The 14,653-nt window shown below is 36.9% G+C and overlaps 2 protein-coding genes across 3 annotated transcripts in view; one reads left to right on the top strand and one right to left on the bottom strand.

The window, feature by feature from the left end:
- MRPL13 (mitochondrial ribosomal protein L13) overlaps window positions 1-10,675 on the bottom strand; it is a 28,248-nt gene extending 17,573 nt beyond the window's left edge. For both annotated transcript variants that reach the window (XR_011468211.1, XM_070391997.1), the window contains exons 1-3: window positions 10,570-10,675; window positions 7,572-7,695; window positions 2,258-2,351 (exon numbers count right to left, since the gene is read on the bottom strand). Coding sequence is in view for 1 of the 2 variants with exons in the window: in XM_070391997.1 (XP_070248098.1) it covers window positions 2,258-2,351; window positions 7,572-7,695; window positions 10,570-10,596 (245 nt within the window). In the remaining variant the exon portion in view is untranslated. The remainder of the gene's footprint in view (window positions 1-2,257; window positions 2,352-7,571; window positions 7,696-10,569) is intronic.
- Window positions 10,676-10,939: 264 nt separating this feature from the next.
- The window catches only part of MTBP (MDM2 binding protein), a 52,294-nt gene continuing 48,580 nt past the window's right edge, over window positions 10,940-14,653 (top strand). The window contains exons 1-4 of the mRNA XM_070391874.1: window positions 10,940-11,087; window positions 11,928-12,008; window positions 13,368-13,441; window positions 13,539-13,690. Coding sequence (XP_070247975.1) covers window positions 10,970-11,087; window positions 11,928-12,008; window positions 13,368-13,441; window positions 13,539-13,690 — 425 coding nt within the window. The 5' untranslated portion in view covers window positions 10,940-10,969. The remainder of the gene's footprint in view (window positions 11,088-11,927; window positions 12,009-13,367; window positions 13,442-13,538; window positions 13,691-14,653) is intronic.

The raw sequence follows: 14,653 nt of genomic DNA, 5'->3' as shown, positions 1-14,653 counted from the left end.
TATTAAAAGAAGCAAAAAGAAGCAAAGACATTAAAGCTGGGAGTAGGCTATGGTATAGTATTCTTGAATATTCTTTTATAATATAAAACTATTTTTATTATGAAATTATACTTGCTTCTGGAAACTATGCTATTCATTAATGTCTTAAATATTAAGTAGTAGTCTATGCTATATGAAATACTATTATTTTATGTGGGAAACCATCATTATTTCACAAAAAGTTCCCACATCTTGGAAAATTTCTTGGCATAACTACTTATATTTTTATTGGAATTTAGTTATTCATCATTCACTCATTCGCTCATTCACTCACTCATTCACTCATTCATTTATCCTGGGGTAGTTTATCACTGTTTGAATTAAGAAAGAAAAAGCGATGGTAAAAATTCCCTGCCAAATTAGACTAAACGTCTGCATAAGCTAGTTGTCAAGTTTGGGGAAAACAATGGTAGACCATCTGGTTCTGAAATAAAGTTCAAACTCTAAAGAGGCCATGATTCTATTTCCTATTAACTAAGAGTTATATGTTGCCCCTAAGTAATAAAATATTTCATTGTGTTCAGATAAAAAAAATATATAAAATGTGTAAATTGGAAATTAAAAATGTGATTATTTGGGATAATATTAGAGGTGGGTCAGTCACTTGAATACCACAGATTAAAGTCTGGAATCTAGATTTCCTACTGGCTACCAGTCTAATATTAGGTAACTCATTTTACCTCTCTCTTTTTTTTTTTTACACATTTTATTGATTTTCTACAGAGAGGAAGAGAGAGGGATAGAGAGTTAGAAACATCGATGAGAGAGAAGCATCGATCAGCTGCCTCCTGCACACCCTCCACTGGGGACGTGCCTGCAACCAAGGTACATACCCTTGACCGGAATCGAACCTGGGACTCTTCAGTCCCCAGGCCGACGCTCCATCCAGTGAGCCAAACCGGCCAGGGCTAGACTTCTATTTTTGTATTCTTTCTCCCCATAGGAAAAAAATACTTTACACCTTCTACACTAAAGATTATCTATTTTTAAAACTAGGATGGCAACTTCTAAACCATAATCCCATTTACATTATATTTCAGAAGTTTGGACTTTATACTGAAATTCCGAGGAGGGGAACAACTTGAGTAATGCAATACTCAGTTGGCTTGTTTTCCAGCTCTTTATAAAAGTCAAAATTTTAATTTCAAAAACAGAGCAATGATTAAGTAGGGTAAATTATATTGTGCACTACTACACAGTGACTGAAAATAACATTTAAATTAAGTAAAAAAAGATATAAACATATATATTAAAATGTCTAGTTAATGGATGAAGATGATTTTTAGTTCCTTCTCTAAACTCTGTATTTTCTAACATTAGCATGCATTAAAACTTTTACAACTAGAAAGATAAATGCTGAATACATAATTGCAATAAAATATTAGGAGCATAATAAAAATACTGTGTCCAAAGTGTAAGTCAAGAGTCAACAGAAACAGAGAAACAAAAAGCAATGATTCTATCTAGAAAAGAGTGACCATGATACAGTGGGGATAGTTGAAGTGAAGCCATATAAAGCACCGGAAGGAACCACAGATGTTTAAAGCCCAAGGAAAAGATAAACCAGTGGGCACCTGCTGATGATGGTCTCAAAATTATCTGAAGAATGTTATGTGGAAGAGATACAATATTTCACTTTGTCTCAAAGAGAAGAAATAAAACCAATGTGAAAGCAGGAGAAAAACAGATTATGACTCAATAGCATAAAGATCTTACTGAAATTTAGAGCACTTCAAAGGTGGAATGAATGGGCTGTCTTATGAGCTATGAGATTGGTATTATTCAAACATAGGCAGAGACACCTATAACTCCAAAGGGATGTTGTGGAGATTTCAGGTATCTTCCAAACTTGGGATTTTGCTCGCCACTAAAACATCTCAAGTACTTTCAGATGTTCAGGATGGTTCTGGAAATAGCAGATGAATTATAGGAAGCAGAAAGAAAGAAGTGAGAATATTGGCTAAAAAATGAGAATAATCTTGATTGGAAAAGTTCATGTGAAAAGTTTCAAGGAAAAACAAATTCTGTTAGTAATAACTGTAATTTGGTCCAGGTTTGTGTTTTTTTGACTGAGTAAATTATACATTACCATGAGTAAAATTAGTATTTTTTTAAATGCCAAATTTTGAAAAGACATTTTTCTTTAAATAAGATCAATGGTGTTATTAAAGTAATACATTTCAACTGTCTATCTTCTGTGACAATGGCATCGTCTTACCCAGTATGTGAGGAGTATACTTTTTGTTCCCATTTGTTTCCAGAAAATGCTATGTGCCTTGTGTTCATTATGACAACATGATCACCACAGTCACCTAGATTCAAAAAGAAAAAAGGTAAGATTTTTATATGAAAAATCTTTAAGTAAAAGTGACCTTAGTTATTTATAAAGCTTACCAAAGTCTAAACAACACATTAAAAATATAAAGGAAGTCACAGTACAACATCAACATCCTGAATGGATTTCTGTTACTGCTTTATATAACATCCAAGTATAAAAAGAGTTGGCTAGCCATTTGGAAAATCTCAACACTGAAAGGTGAAAGAGGATTTAATAAAGATGCCAATATAAACAATACATCTTTAAAGGCAAATTATTGTTATTTCTATTATGTCTTTCTATTAATAATTTCACTTCACTAAAAATGTATTTATATTAAATGCTTTTAAATGTCTAGTATAAATTTTTCCTTAAAAACAGAAGAGAAAATGAAAACAATATGCATGTAGTTATAAAAAGCATATGTTTTGCCAATAGGTAAATTGAAAACAAATGTAAAACATCACAATTTATTATTCTTCTCAAACGTAGAGAAAAGAGTACTATGATCTTATGCTTAACTCCTAACCCAATGTTTTCCCCAACCATATTTAACTTGTTAAATTTAAACAGTCACTCTCAACTCTGCATTCATATTAGACAGGTGGGATGACCTGAAAATTAAAATATATGTATCAGACTAATTTTCCAGTGAAAAGTACCCCTAAGTTCGGCTGTTCATCTAAATAAAAAAACACCCAAAAACAAAAAAACCCACAAACGTTAACATGTAAGTTTTCACGAGTTACTATATGGGACAAGATCAAGTAATCGGAAACATTTATTAAATGCTTATTCTACTAATAGAAAAAATAAACTTCAAAAGATTCTAGAAGCTTATTTATTTAAGAAAAACACCACTGAAAAAATAAAAAGTATAAATAAGCATTGTATATGAAAACTAAAGATTGCAGTATGTGATTCTATACAGAACTTAGACTTTGAATGAGATAATATTCTGAGAGAAGTTCAGAGTCTATACAGGACAAGGGTAAGGGAAAGAGGATAAAGGTGAGCTTCCTTCACTAGACTCAAAGGGAATCCAGAGGTGTGAAGGGAGAACCTGGGAAGCTTGCTGTTAGTGTGTCGAAAAGGATAGTTTGACAGTATTTGGTGAGTTAAGTGACTAACGTTATTAAAAGTGACACTTGGTAGGTTACTAAGGCAGTAGGGGTCAAATGAACCAAAATAACAAAGAGGTTGACGAGATATCTATATAGTTTCAAAGAATGTTGAAATACCTTAGCTCCCAGCCAGACATTTACAGTTGAAGAAGCTAAGGCCCATTAAGATTCAGTGATTTGCCAAAAGCTCACACACCAGATTACTTAAACCCTGTTCAGGATCTTTCCATGACACCTATTTAGAGGGAAAATGGAATCTTTAACTTTCCATTGAAGCTGAATTTATTTGCAAAATTAGATGGCAGAATTAAAATAATACAATAAGTAACATTTAAAATAGATTGACACTTAACTGAATAGCAAGAGAAAAATGGGCAAACTGAGTTACTTTAAGAGCATGATAATTTTTTTCCCCTAAAAAGTCCTTAAAATATTTAAAGAAATAGACAATAGAACCAGAGACACCGAAGCATGCACAGACTGATGTATTTCACAGAAAATTGAATGTCACTTTTCAAATAAACATTTTGCAGTGATTATGAGCAAATAATGTATGCTTATTAAATACTGGTTAAGCAAATAAATGTTAGAAATAAACTAAATACACAACACATTTATAAATTGAAAACAGTTTTCTTTAAGTTTTGATTTTAGTGACATCTTGTGGACAGGGCAAGTTTTGCTGATGTAAGTTATACATTAAATTTAGTGTGAAACAAAACTACAATTCAACCTTTAAAAATGTAAATTTCTAATTCCATAAAAAAGTGATTCTCCTAGAAAGGGATGGCCTGACAAGCAACCAGGAAAGTTCTGGTGTTCCAGCAGAATGATTACTCATCAGTGTGTAAGGAACACTTCTGTAATAATGGCCTGCTTTTCAGGAAGCAGAACCTCCGTTTAGTGACAGGTAAGTGCTATACCTAAAAAAGGAAATTAGGTCACTACTGCTAACTCCACTTTCCCCCAAATTTTGCATCATTTGCATTTCTACAAAGACAACCTAAGAGATCTTGTTTATCACTTTATTGATATCACTGTAAAGGAGTCAGAGATAAAGCAAAGACTCCTAACTTGAACAACTAAAAAAGAAGAGATGCTATTAATTGAGATGGGAAAAAATGGAAGAAACAGGTTGGTCGGGATGGAGAAAATCATGAAGTAAAACATCTTCAAATGAACTTATTCTATTGCAGATGTCTGTTAGACACCCAAGATTTTTCTGAGTAGATATCTGGCTATGTGAGTCTGCAATATAGGAAAAGGGTCAAAACTGGAGACATAAATTTGGGAGCCATTAGCATAGAGATTATACAGGGTGGGTCAAAAGTAGGTTTACAGTATGAAAATAATACAATAATTAATAAATAATAATACAAGAATAAACAGGGTTTCATGGATTCACAACTGTAAACCTACTTTTGCCCCACCCTGTATTTAGAGGCATGAGGCTTGAATGCAATCACATAGAGAATGTGAAGAGGTCCAAGCACTGGGCTCTGGGACACACCCAATTTTTAGTGGGAGAAAAATGACTGGGAGTTCAGAAAGTTGAAGAGAGCAAAAGGGTACTGGGAAAATGGAATCAATAAGGGGTGAAGAAAGAGGAAGAATGGAATCCCAGAGAAACAGTGAAAAATGTGTTTTTAAAAAGTTCTCTTCATGAAAATTAGCCTGGACTCCTCACAAGATTAATTGTAAGAAACAAATAAGAGAAGGGTTATACTAGATTAAAAGACACTAAAACAAAACATAAGTAAAGGCAATACATAACCCTAGTTGGACCATAGTTCAAAAAAGTAATAGTTAAAAAAATATTCTTGGGACTACTAGGGAACTTTGAAACTGCACTGGATATTAAACTGCATAATTAACTTATTTATTTGCTTATAACAGCACTTGGTTACACAGGAAAATATATTTTCACTTAGGGACATATGCTAGAGTATGTAAGGAAGATAATAACATCTTCAACTTGTTTTCAAATGACTGAGTAAAACATATATGATAAAATGTTTACAACTATGGAATCCAAGTTAAGGGCATAAAAAAATTCACTGTACAATATTGAACATTTCTGAAAAAGCTAGAACTTTCATAATAAAAATTAGAAAAAAGTAAAGAATAAACAACCCAGTTTAAAAAAAAGAGCAAAAGACATGCACAGATATTTCACAGAGGAGGAACTGATAAAAGGCTAATAAACAAATGAAGAGATAGCTGCATTTGTAATCAGGGAAATGTAAATTAAAACCATTAAGAGAGAGGATTTCACATCTAGTGTTCAAAATTACAAAGAATGAAAATATTCAGTGTTACTAAAGATGAGGAGTAACAGAAACTTACATGCTGTTGGCAGGAGAGGACATTGGCATAAAGACTAGCTAGCTTCCCAGGCAGCTTTGAACCCAGAAATTCCTGTTTTACTGAGATGTCAGATAAACTCTTCCATGTGAGCACCAGGAAAAAGGTATAAGAATATTGAAAGCAATGTTGTTTGTAATCGCAAAAATAAGTTGGAAACTGAGTGCATGGGTATTGAGTTCATTATCATCATTAATTTTCTTTAAAATAATACCTATATATAGATAGATACATCTCTTTCTATCTCTTTGGATACATATTTCATGATACAAAATAAAAAGGTAATTAAAACTGTGATCAACCACAACAAATGTTGTTGACAGGTCAAGCAAGATGAGGAATGACACCTGGATCCAGCAGGTTGAACAGTGATGAGCCTAGGTCAGTGATGGTGAACCTTTTGAGCTCGGCGTGTCAGCATTTTGAAAAACCCTAACTTAACTCTGGTACCGTGTCACATATAGAAATTTTTTGATATTTGCAACCATAGTAAAACAAAGACTTATATTTTTGATATTTATTTTATATATTTAAATGCCATTTAACAAAGAAAAATCAACCAAAAAAATGAGTTCATGTGTCACCTCTGATATGCATGTCATAGGTTCGCCATCACTGGCCTAGGTTAAGTGAAGTCAATCAAAATTATCTACACTAATAAAAGAGAAACATGCAAATTGGTATCACTCCACTACGCCCACCAGCCAATCAGAGCAACTATGCAAATTAACCCAACAAAGATGGCAGTTAATTTGCATACGCAGGCAAGGATCGAAGAGCGAAGACTGAAGACTGAAGAGGACTGAAGACTGAAGACTGAAGAGGCTTGGCTTCTCTGCTGCAGCCGGACCAAAGGCCTGGGTCCTGGGTGCTCGAGGAAAACCGATGCCAGCAGCCAGGGGAAGGAAGGCCTATTGCGCGAATCTTCGTGCAACGGGCTACTAGTCTATATATATATAATCTCTATATCTAAAAGGCTAATATGCAAAGTGTCCCCTCAGGAGTTTCGATTGCTTGTTATGACATGCACTGACGACCAGGGAGCAGCGTGGAACATGGCAGGTGACCAGCGGCAGCGGGGCACTGAGGCAGTGAGGGAAGGAGGAGGCGGGGAGGTGGGGAACCTGATCAGCCCTGATCACCGGCCAAGACCTAGGGACACTACCTGTGCACAAATTTCGTGCACCAGGCCGCTAGTCTATAATAAGCAGAAGTCTTTTAGTATGAAAGTAAATTGTTTTGTTTTGGAAAAAGGATACAGAAAAGCAAATTTATTAACTTAAAAAAGCAAAAAGTAAACTTTCCATGCCTAGCTAGTTCTACATACCTTTCTGGAGGAAAAGGTTTTTAGAAGAGAGGGCAAGCTTATTTGCTCATTTTTAAAACCTGTCCATTCAAACATATATTGCTGCGTGAAGAAACATGGATAGAAATTAACATATAATTTATAGCCCAAATCAGGATATTTCTGAGTGTGAAAGAGGGGGCCACTGATAATTTTCCTGGGGCAATGGTATAAACTGGGGTTGTCCCAGGCAAACTGGTCTGTATGGTTTTCCTATGAATAAGCCAGATTCATTTTAGTGCTCTAGTAGGTTTTTAGCAAGAATGAAATAAACGATCATCAGGAAAAAAAGAGGTCCTTAAAAGCAGCCCACTCAAACTACTTCAAGATTCTATTCTGGCATGTAAATTGTGATTAATTTACAGGTCTAAATGATACTCACTCAGTTGATGATACACAGGTTTATGCAATCCTTGAAGTTTAATTGATGCCACAGCAGCAAGTTTGCCAGGGGGCTGCATTTTCCCATCTAAGAGATACCAAACTCGAGCAAAAGTGGCCCATTGCTTGGAAAAACAAAAGAGGAAACAAATAAAATTCTAATTAAAATAGAAATAATTATTATATATCATCAAAGAACAATACGATAATTTTTCCTGCCTGCTTTTCTATTAGTAATATGCATCATGCTTTATTAAAAATATTCCAAATATTTATTTCCCTTTACATTATGACTTATATTTTTTATCTGGCATAGCAGAAAACCTGGAAGGGTAATAAAAAGCCTGTATGAAGTAGATGTATGGTGAATTAGGAACTGAAGACTATTCAGGAGTTTAATTCAAAGAGAAAATTAAATAGCAGAATGTGGCTGAATAAACGTAAATTAAAAAGAAAACCTGCCTTAGACATATTTAGGCTGCCTTAGGCATACATCACCATCTTTTCAGCGCCTTCAAATTCGAGGACACCTACAGCCCAGAAAGATCTCAACCAGATGCTTCCTCTATGCACATACACAAGCAGCTACACGATGCTGGAAAAAATACAACTAGGCTACTGGTTTCATTTTCAACTTAATAATCACAACCTCAAATCAGCCTATAAAACTGCTACTGTTTTTTCTCCTGTTCTCATTTTTCTAGTCTCTATTTAGTTTCCCTTGCATATGTTTTGTCTGATTTGTCCCTATTTTATATATTTTGATGCCACTGTAAATGCTATTGTATTTTTAATTGAAACTTCTAATTGTTTGTTGCTACTATATAGAAATACACTTCACTATTATATATTGGTCTTGTATCTTGCAAACTTCCTAAAGTTATTCATCAGTTCTAGTAGCTTTTTGTAGATTCTGATTTTTTTTTTTACATAGATGATCATACCTTTTGTAAATAAAGACAGCTTCTAGCCCAAAGCCTTTCCCTACCATTCTCAGCTTATGAGCTAATAAAACCATTCAAACAGCAGGAATTCTACAGTACAATCTTGTTTCTTCAACAAATTGCAAGGAAAAGGGACCTATTTATTAAGAGAGACTTACCAAAACAACAACTTATTGCATTTTTGGATCCTAATCCACAGGGACAAACTGCAAAAATATTATGTATTTGTATAATACACGATATAGGATAAAACTGGAAATTTAAGCATACTGGATATTTGATGATATTAGTTAATTTTTCATTTAGCTTTGATAAATGATACTGTGATTTTCTTAAATCCTTGTCTTGTAGAGAACACATTGAAATATTTACTAATGAAATGATGAGTCACTTCTTTACCTCAAATTCAATAAGAAGGGAAGGAAGTCAATGGGGGTACAGATGAAATTACATTGGCTATGAGTTTTCTGATAGTGGGTGACATCTATTTTTATAGATGATTGCAATCCTCCATAGTAATTTTTTTTTTAAAGCAACTCCTGACCTCACTTCTCCAACAGCAACTGCCTCATTTCTTTCCTTTCCTTTTTCTTTATTAAGATTGTCTCTTCACATTCTCTTTTCAACCTACTCCAATCTGGCTTTTGTTCTCCCACACCTATCACTACCCCTCTACTGCCTGCCAAAGTTACCATGACCTGCATGCTCCTAAATCCATAGGTCAATTCTAAGTCCTCCATACAGTTGATCATTTCCCTCTCCTGGGTATTCTTTCTTCACTTGGCTTCCAGGACACCACCCAGTGGTGTAACCGCCGCCCCCCCCCCCGCCCCCGCTCCCCCCCCCCCGCCCCCCCCCCCCCACTTTGCTGGTTGACCCGTTATCCCTTGCCTCTGAAATGCTGAAATGTCCCAGAACTCCGCGATAGGCCCTCCTCTCTTCTCTATACTCACTCCCTCAAAGACTAACTACATCCACACCTATATCTTTAAACGCCACATGTTTGCTGATGACTCCCAAATTCACATCTCTAGCCTGGACCTCTTCCCTGAACTCTACACTTGGATCCAGCTGCCCTCTTAACATCTGCATTTCAGTGCTGCTTAAAGCACACGTAGCAAAAGACGAGTTAATCCCCCAATCCAATGTAGACCAATACAGAAAAAAAAACTTTGATAAAAAATGAAAATGCTGCCACAATGCCAAACTATTATCCAAGTTTTAAAATGTTTGATTTTAATTCTTGTATTTACCTCATCAGGGACAGGTAACAGTGACCTGTCCCAGGAAGGAAGCACACTTGGAGCAGAATTGGGCTCAGAGGCAACTTAAACTGAAACACAAAACGAAACTGCTCTTCCAACTGAGTCCTGCTCCACTCTTAGCCTTCCCCACCTCAACTGATGGCACACCCTCCTGGCAGCTGAAACAAAAGCCTTGGAGTAACCCTTGCTTCTTCTTTTGCTACCCTACCACCTGCAGTCCTTCAGGAAATCCTATTGGCGCCACCATCAAATAGAACCTGGCCATTTTTCAACACCACACGGTTACTAGTACCTTGGTTTGTGCCACCGTCATGGCCAGCCTGGATCACAGCAACCACCTCCAAAGGGATTCTTGGCCTCTAAACAGTCTATTTTCAACCCAGCACGCCAGAGTGCTCCCTTTAACACATGCGATCATGTTACGCCTTGGCTCGAAAACTTCCCATAGGTTCTCATTGTACTCAGTAAAAAACCAAAACAAATTCTGACAATGATCTACAATGCCCTACCTACGTGATCCATCTTATTACCTCTCTGACCTTCTCTCCTAAAACTCTTGCCGGGAACAAAAGACATGGAAAGGGCAGCTCGAAAAGAGGGGGGAACGAATACAAAGAGAACACGAGCAAGTAGGGGCCAGGGCCACGACCCTCTCATCTGTGCTTCCCAGAGGTACCCCCTGGTCCAAGGACTCGGCTTCCTGCCCATTCAGCTTCACTAGGCCAGCTGCAGCCACTGACTCCTCCTGTCAGTGTAATGAATCCCATCAAGCCACAGAGTCCGAGCTCACCTGGGGCGCCCTAGAGAAACTCGACATGCTACCCGACTCGCAGGGCCGTCCTCCGGTCTCCGGAGTCCGGGGCGGTCCGCGGCATCACGGGCCCGGCGGGAAACGCACCCAGCCAAGCAGGACAGTTCCTGGGCCGGCCAGCACTCGGCCGCTCCTCCGCTTTTCCCGGGTCCCCTCCGACCTTCCCACGCCCGCTATTTCGTTACGAAGGAGGAAATCATGCGGCTTTCTCGAGAATAACTTCCGAAATTCACTCCTTGCTGGAAAAGCTGTGGAAAACCAACGGCGAGCACACAATTTCCAGCCGACCTCAATAGAAGGGAACCGGAAGTGCGTCAGCGGAGCGCGGCTGTTTTGATGTGGGATCGGGGCACTGAGACCCGGGCGCAGCTGGGGAGCGATGGATCGGTACCTGCTCCTGGTCATCTGGGGGCAAGGAAAGGTGCCTTCGGCGGTGGGTGGGCAGCCGGAGCGCCCGCCAGGGTCGTCGTCCTCGGAGGGAGCCGAGAAGCAGCCCGGTGAGTGCTGGGCTGAGAAAGCGCGGGAACGGCTGTCGGGGGAGGAGAAGGGATGGGAGTTTGCTACCAAGTTCTGCTGGGGAGGAAACTATCGAGTTGTCCCAGAGAGCTGGGACCCTATCGCGGATCGAACTGATGAGGGCTGACATGATTCATTATCTTCCTGGAAAAACAGGGCCACCTTGGTGGATGCAAGATTTTGGCGCCCAGAAGTTCTTGGCAACAGTACAAATTTCATTGAATACATCCTCTGTGCTTTAGAGATGGAATTTCTGCTTTTTGGAAATATTTGCAATCCATAAATATATTTTTCTCTTGTGTTGCAAAGGCAGGCAGTACAGAAAAGAACACGATGGAAAAGACCCTTAGTCTCTTAGAGTTTACATCCTAATGGGAGGAGACATCCAACACATAAGTAAAAACAAGAAACACAAACAAAACAATCATAACTTTAAAACATTTTGAACTGTTGGAGAAGGCACTGCTTTTTGGTGCTCCTGTCTAGACCCGGTATTGCACTTTTTATTTGTTTGTTTTGACCAAGCAGGCATTTTGAGGAGGAAGTGTATGTGGTTGTGTATAGGGTGCTGTGACAGGGTTTCCTTTTCAGCATAATTTTTCTTTGGGGGGAATTTTGGATATGTCACCTGGCTAGCATGCACAAACCGGGAGCGTGTCCTATTTTCTCCGCTTGCTTTAGATATAACAAGACTTGAGCAGAGCATATTTCTTTTACGTTCAACATGTTGTTCTTGAGAGTCTCTTATGGTGAAATTAGAATAGGCCTAGAGATTATGTAACTCTTGAGCCCATTGAGTTAGTCTGTCATTTCCTTTTCAGACTGGACAGCAGCAAATGTTTATCACCTTCTGAAAAGAAGCATTTGTGCTTCAATTAATCCAGAAGATAGTACGTTCCCTGGTAAGTACAGCATGAATCCCTCTTTTCTCCAGCACAGCACTTCTTGGTACTGGAAATAAACTTTTCTTTTTTGTTTGTTTTTATTTTTTAATCACAGTAGCTATTTTTAGAATCTATTTACTAGCACATTAGACTTGACTTGAATATCACGGCAGCTTTATCCCTTTTTTTTTTTTTTTTTTTGCTGTCCTTTTTTCTTTTGTCAGTTCCCTCTTCCTAGTATCTATTTTGTAAAATATCTAGTGGATTTATCATAGGAAGACAGAAGGCGACACAATTACATCTTTTGCCATCTCTGTGCAAACAATATAGTTGGTAATAGGCCAGGGGTGGGCAAACTTTTTGACTCGAGGGCCACAATGGGTTCTTAAACTGGACCGGAGGACCGGAACAAAAGCATGGATGGAGTGTTTGTGTGAATTAATATAAATTCAAAGTAAACATCATTACATAAAAGGGTACGGTCTTTTTTTTTTTTTAGTTTTATTCATTTCAAATGGGCCGGATCCAGCCCGCGGGCCGTAGTTTGCCCACGGCTGTAATAGGCACTTAGCATCTTCCCTAGGTCCATGAATTAAGCCTCGATTGCTACATTTCTGCTTCTCTCTCCATTGAATCTAATTTGTATGCATAGCTCTACATTCATGCTTTTCTAACACTCACCCTGGGGAGAGCCTTAATTTCATATCCACTGTTAATATTCCAGCTCCAAGGAGAGCATCCTCCTTGTCTTAGGTTATAGTTACTCTTTAACTACTCCCTTTCTAGCCAGACCTTCTTGGTCTTTGAAGAGAGCATTTAGTTTTCACTAAAATGACTTGCACAGTTTTGTGTGAATTAATAGGAATACAGTGGGGTTTTTTTCAACATCTTTATGGTAGATTTTATTGTTTCAAATGATGATTAATAATAAAGATTTTAGCCCTGGCTGGTTTGGCTCAGTGTATAGAAGGTTGGCCTGTGGACTGAGGGTCCTGGGTTTGATTCCAGTCAAGGGCTGATGCCCGGGTTGCGGGCTCAATCCCCAGTAGGGGGCGTGCAGGAGGCAGCCAACCGGTGATTCTCTCTCACCATTGATGTTTCTATCTCTCTCTCCCTCTCCCTTCCTCTCTGAAATCAAGAATATATATATATGTATATGTATATGTAATATATATATATATATATATATAAAGTATCCATGGTGGGTGAATATGTGTGTGTGTGTGTAATACACATAATATATATATATATAATATTACATATATAACTTGGACTACCTATATGTATCAAAATTATATAATTCTCTAAGTATATATACTATAACATCTGCTTAATTGTGGTATGTCTTTCTTCTAATAAGTGTGATTTTTTTTCAAGCCTGTTCAGTGGGCGGTGTACTTGGCTCCAAGAAGTGGTTCTTTGCAGTGCAAGCCATATGTGGATTTTATCAGGTAATATAAATTTAGAAATATAGTCATTATTGAATGTCTTTATTAATATAAATAATTTCACAGACCCATCATTTAATGCCATCTTTTGATATATTAGTTTTGTAGTTCTGACTGGGAAGAGATACATTTTGGTACAGAAAAAGATGAAATTGAAGATCTTCTACAAACAAATATCGAAGAATGTCTGAGTGCTGTTGAGTGTTTTGAGGAAGAAGATAATAATAGCAGGGAGTCCTTATCCTTGGCTGAGTATGCTTATATGCTTTTTATAATATCTTTAGTTCACATTAGATAGTATTTTAGCTATAGAATGAAGATTAGATATTTTAGCAGCAATAGTAGAGGATTTTAGTTACTTGACACTTACAACTTCTCATTTTGGAAGACATTAGACGATTTGGGTCATTTGAGTAAAATTCTTTAAAATGCAAAAATTGGAGTCAGATAATACTTAGCTTTAGCTTACATAATTGTAGGAACCATAAAAAGTGATATTTTATTTAATATGCCTGATAATTATATTTTGTAATGAATAGAACCTTTAAGGTTAATAACTGGGCATTCAAAAACTATCATTATTATTTTGCTATTTCAGGCTGAAATATTATTTCTTCAATTTCTATATATCTCCAGTATTTTAAGTACCTTTAAAAATTCATAAAGAGTTTTTGAGGATTAAATAGGTAATTGAGTTCACTTTCAGTGTTTTTTTTTAAATTGTACAATATATAAGCTGATTCAGGTGATACAAGTGGTGATAATTTTTTTTCATGAAATATTCTGTTTTGACTCATAACCAGTGCCTTTTATTTTAATCTCCCATATTGCATTACGAAAAACCACTTTTATTTACTTTAGCAGTCAATTTATATTTCAATAAATTATTACAGACTTTTAAAAAGTTTCAGTTTTCTATTTTTAGGTCACATTTGTTTGTACTGATTGCGAAGGGAGACATTGTAGAATTGTGGAAAGAACCTTGAACCTTGACACATATAACTAGTGTCTCGTTACATGATTTTGGGCCACTTAACTTTTATGGTCCTTTGTTTTCTTATTTGTAAAGCGTTGAGATCCTTTCAAAGGATTCTAAGGTATTTTCCAGCCTCAGATCACTTATAATTCCTTATGTTTTCCACCACTACTACAAGATGATAGACAAGTCTAAAAGCAAATATTTCTAGTAAATGACCTACTAATTATTTCCACAAG

Source organism: Myotis yumanensis, unplaced genomic scaffold, assembly GCF_028538775.1.
Source record: "Myotis yumanensis isolate MYYU_CA2020_CCGP unplaced genomic scaffold, mMyoYum1.0.hap1 SCAF_15, whole genome shotgun sequence".
NCBI lineage: Eukaryota > Metazoa > Chordata > Mammalia > Chiroptera > Vespertilionidae > Myotis > Myotis yumanensis.
The sequence above is the reverse complement of the archived record's forward strand: the minus strand, read 5'-3'. Positions and strand labels throughout refer to the sequence as shown.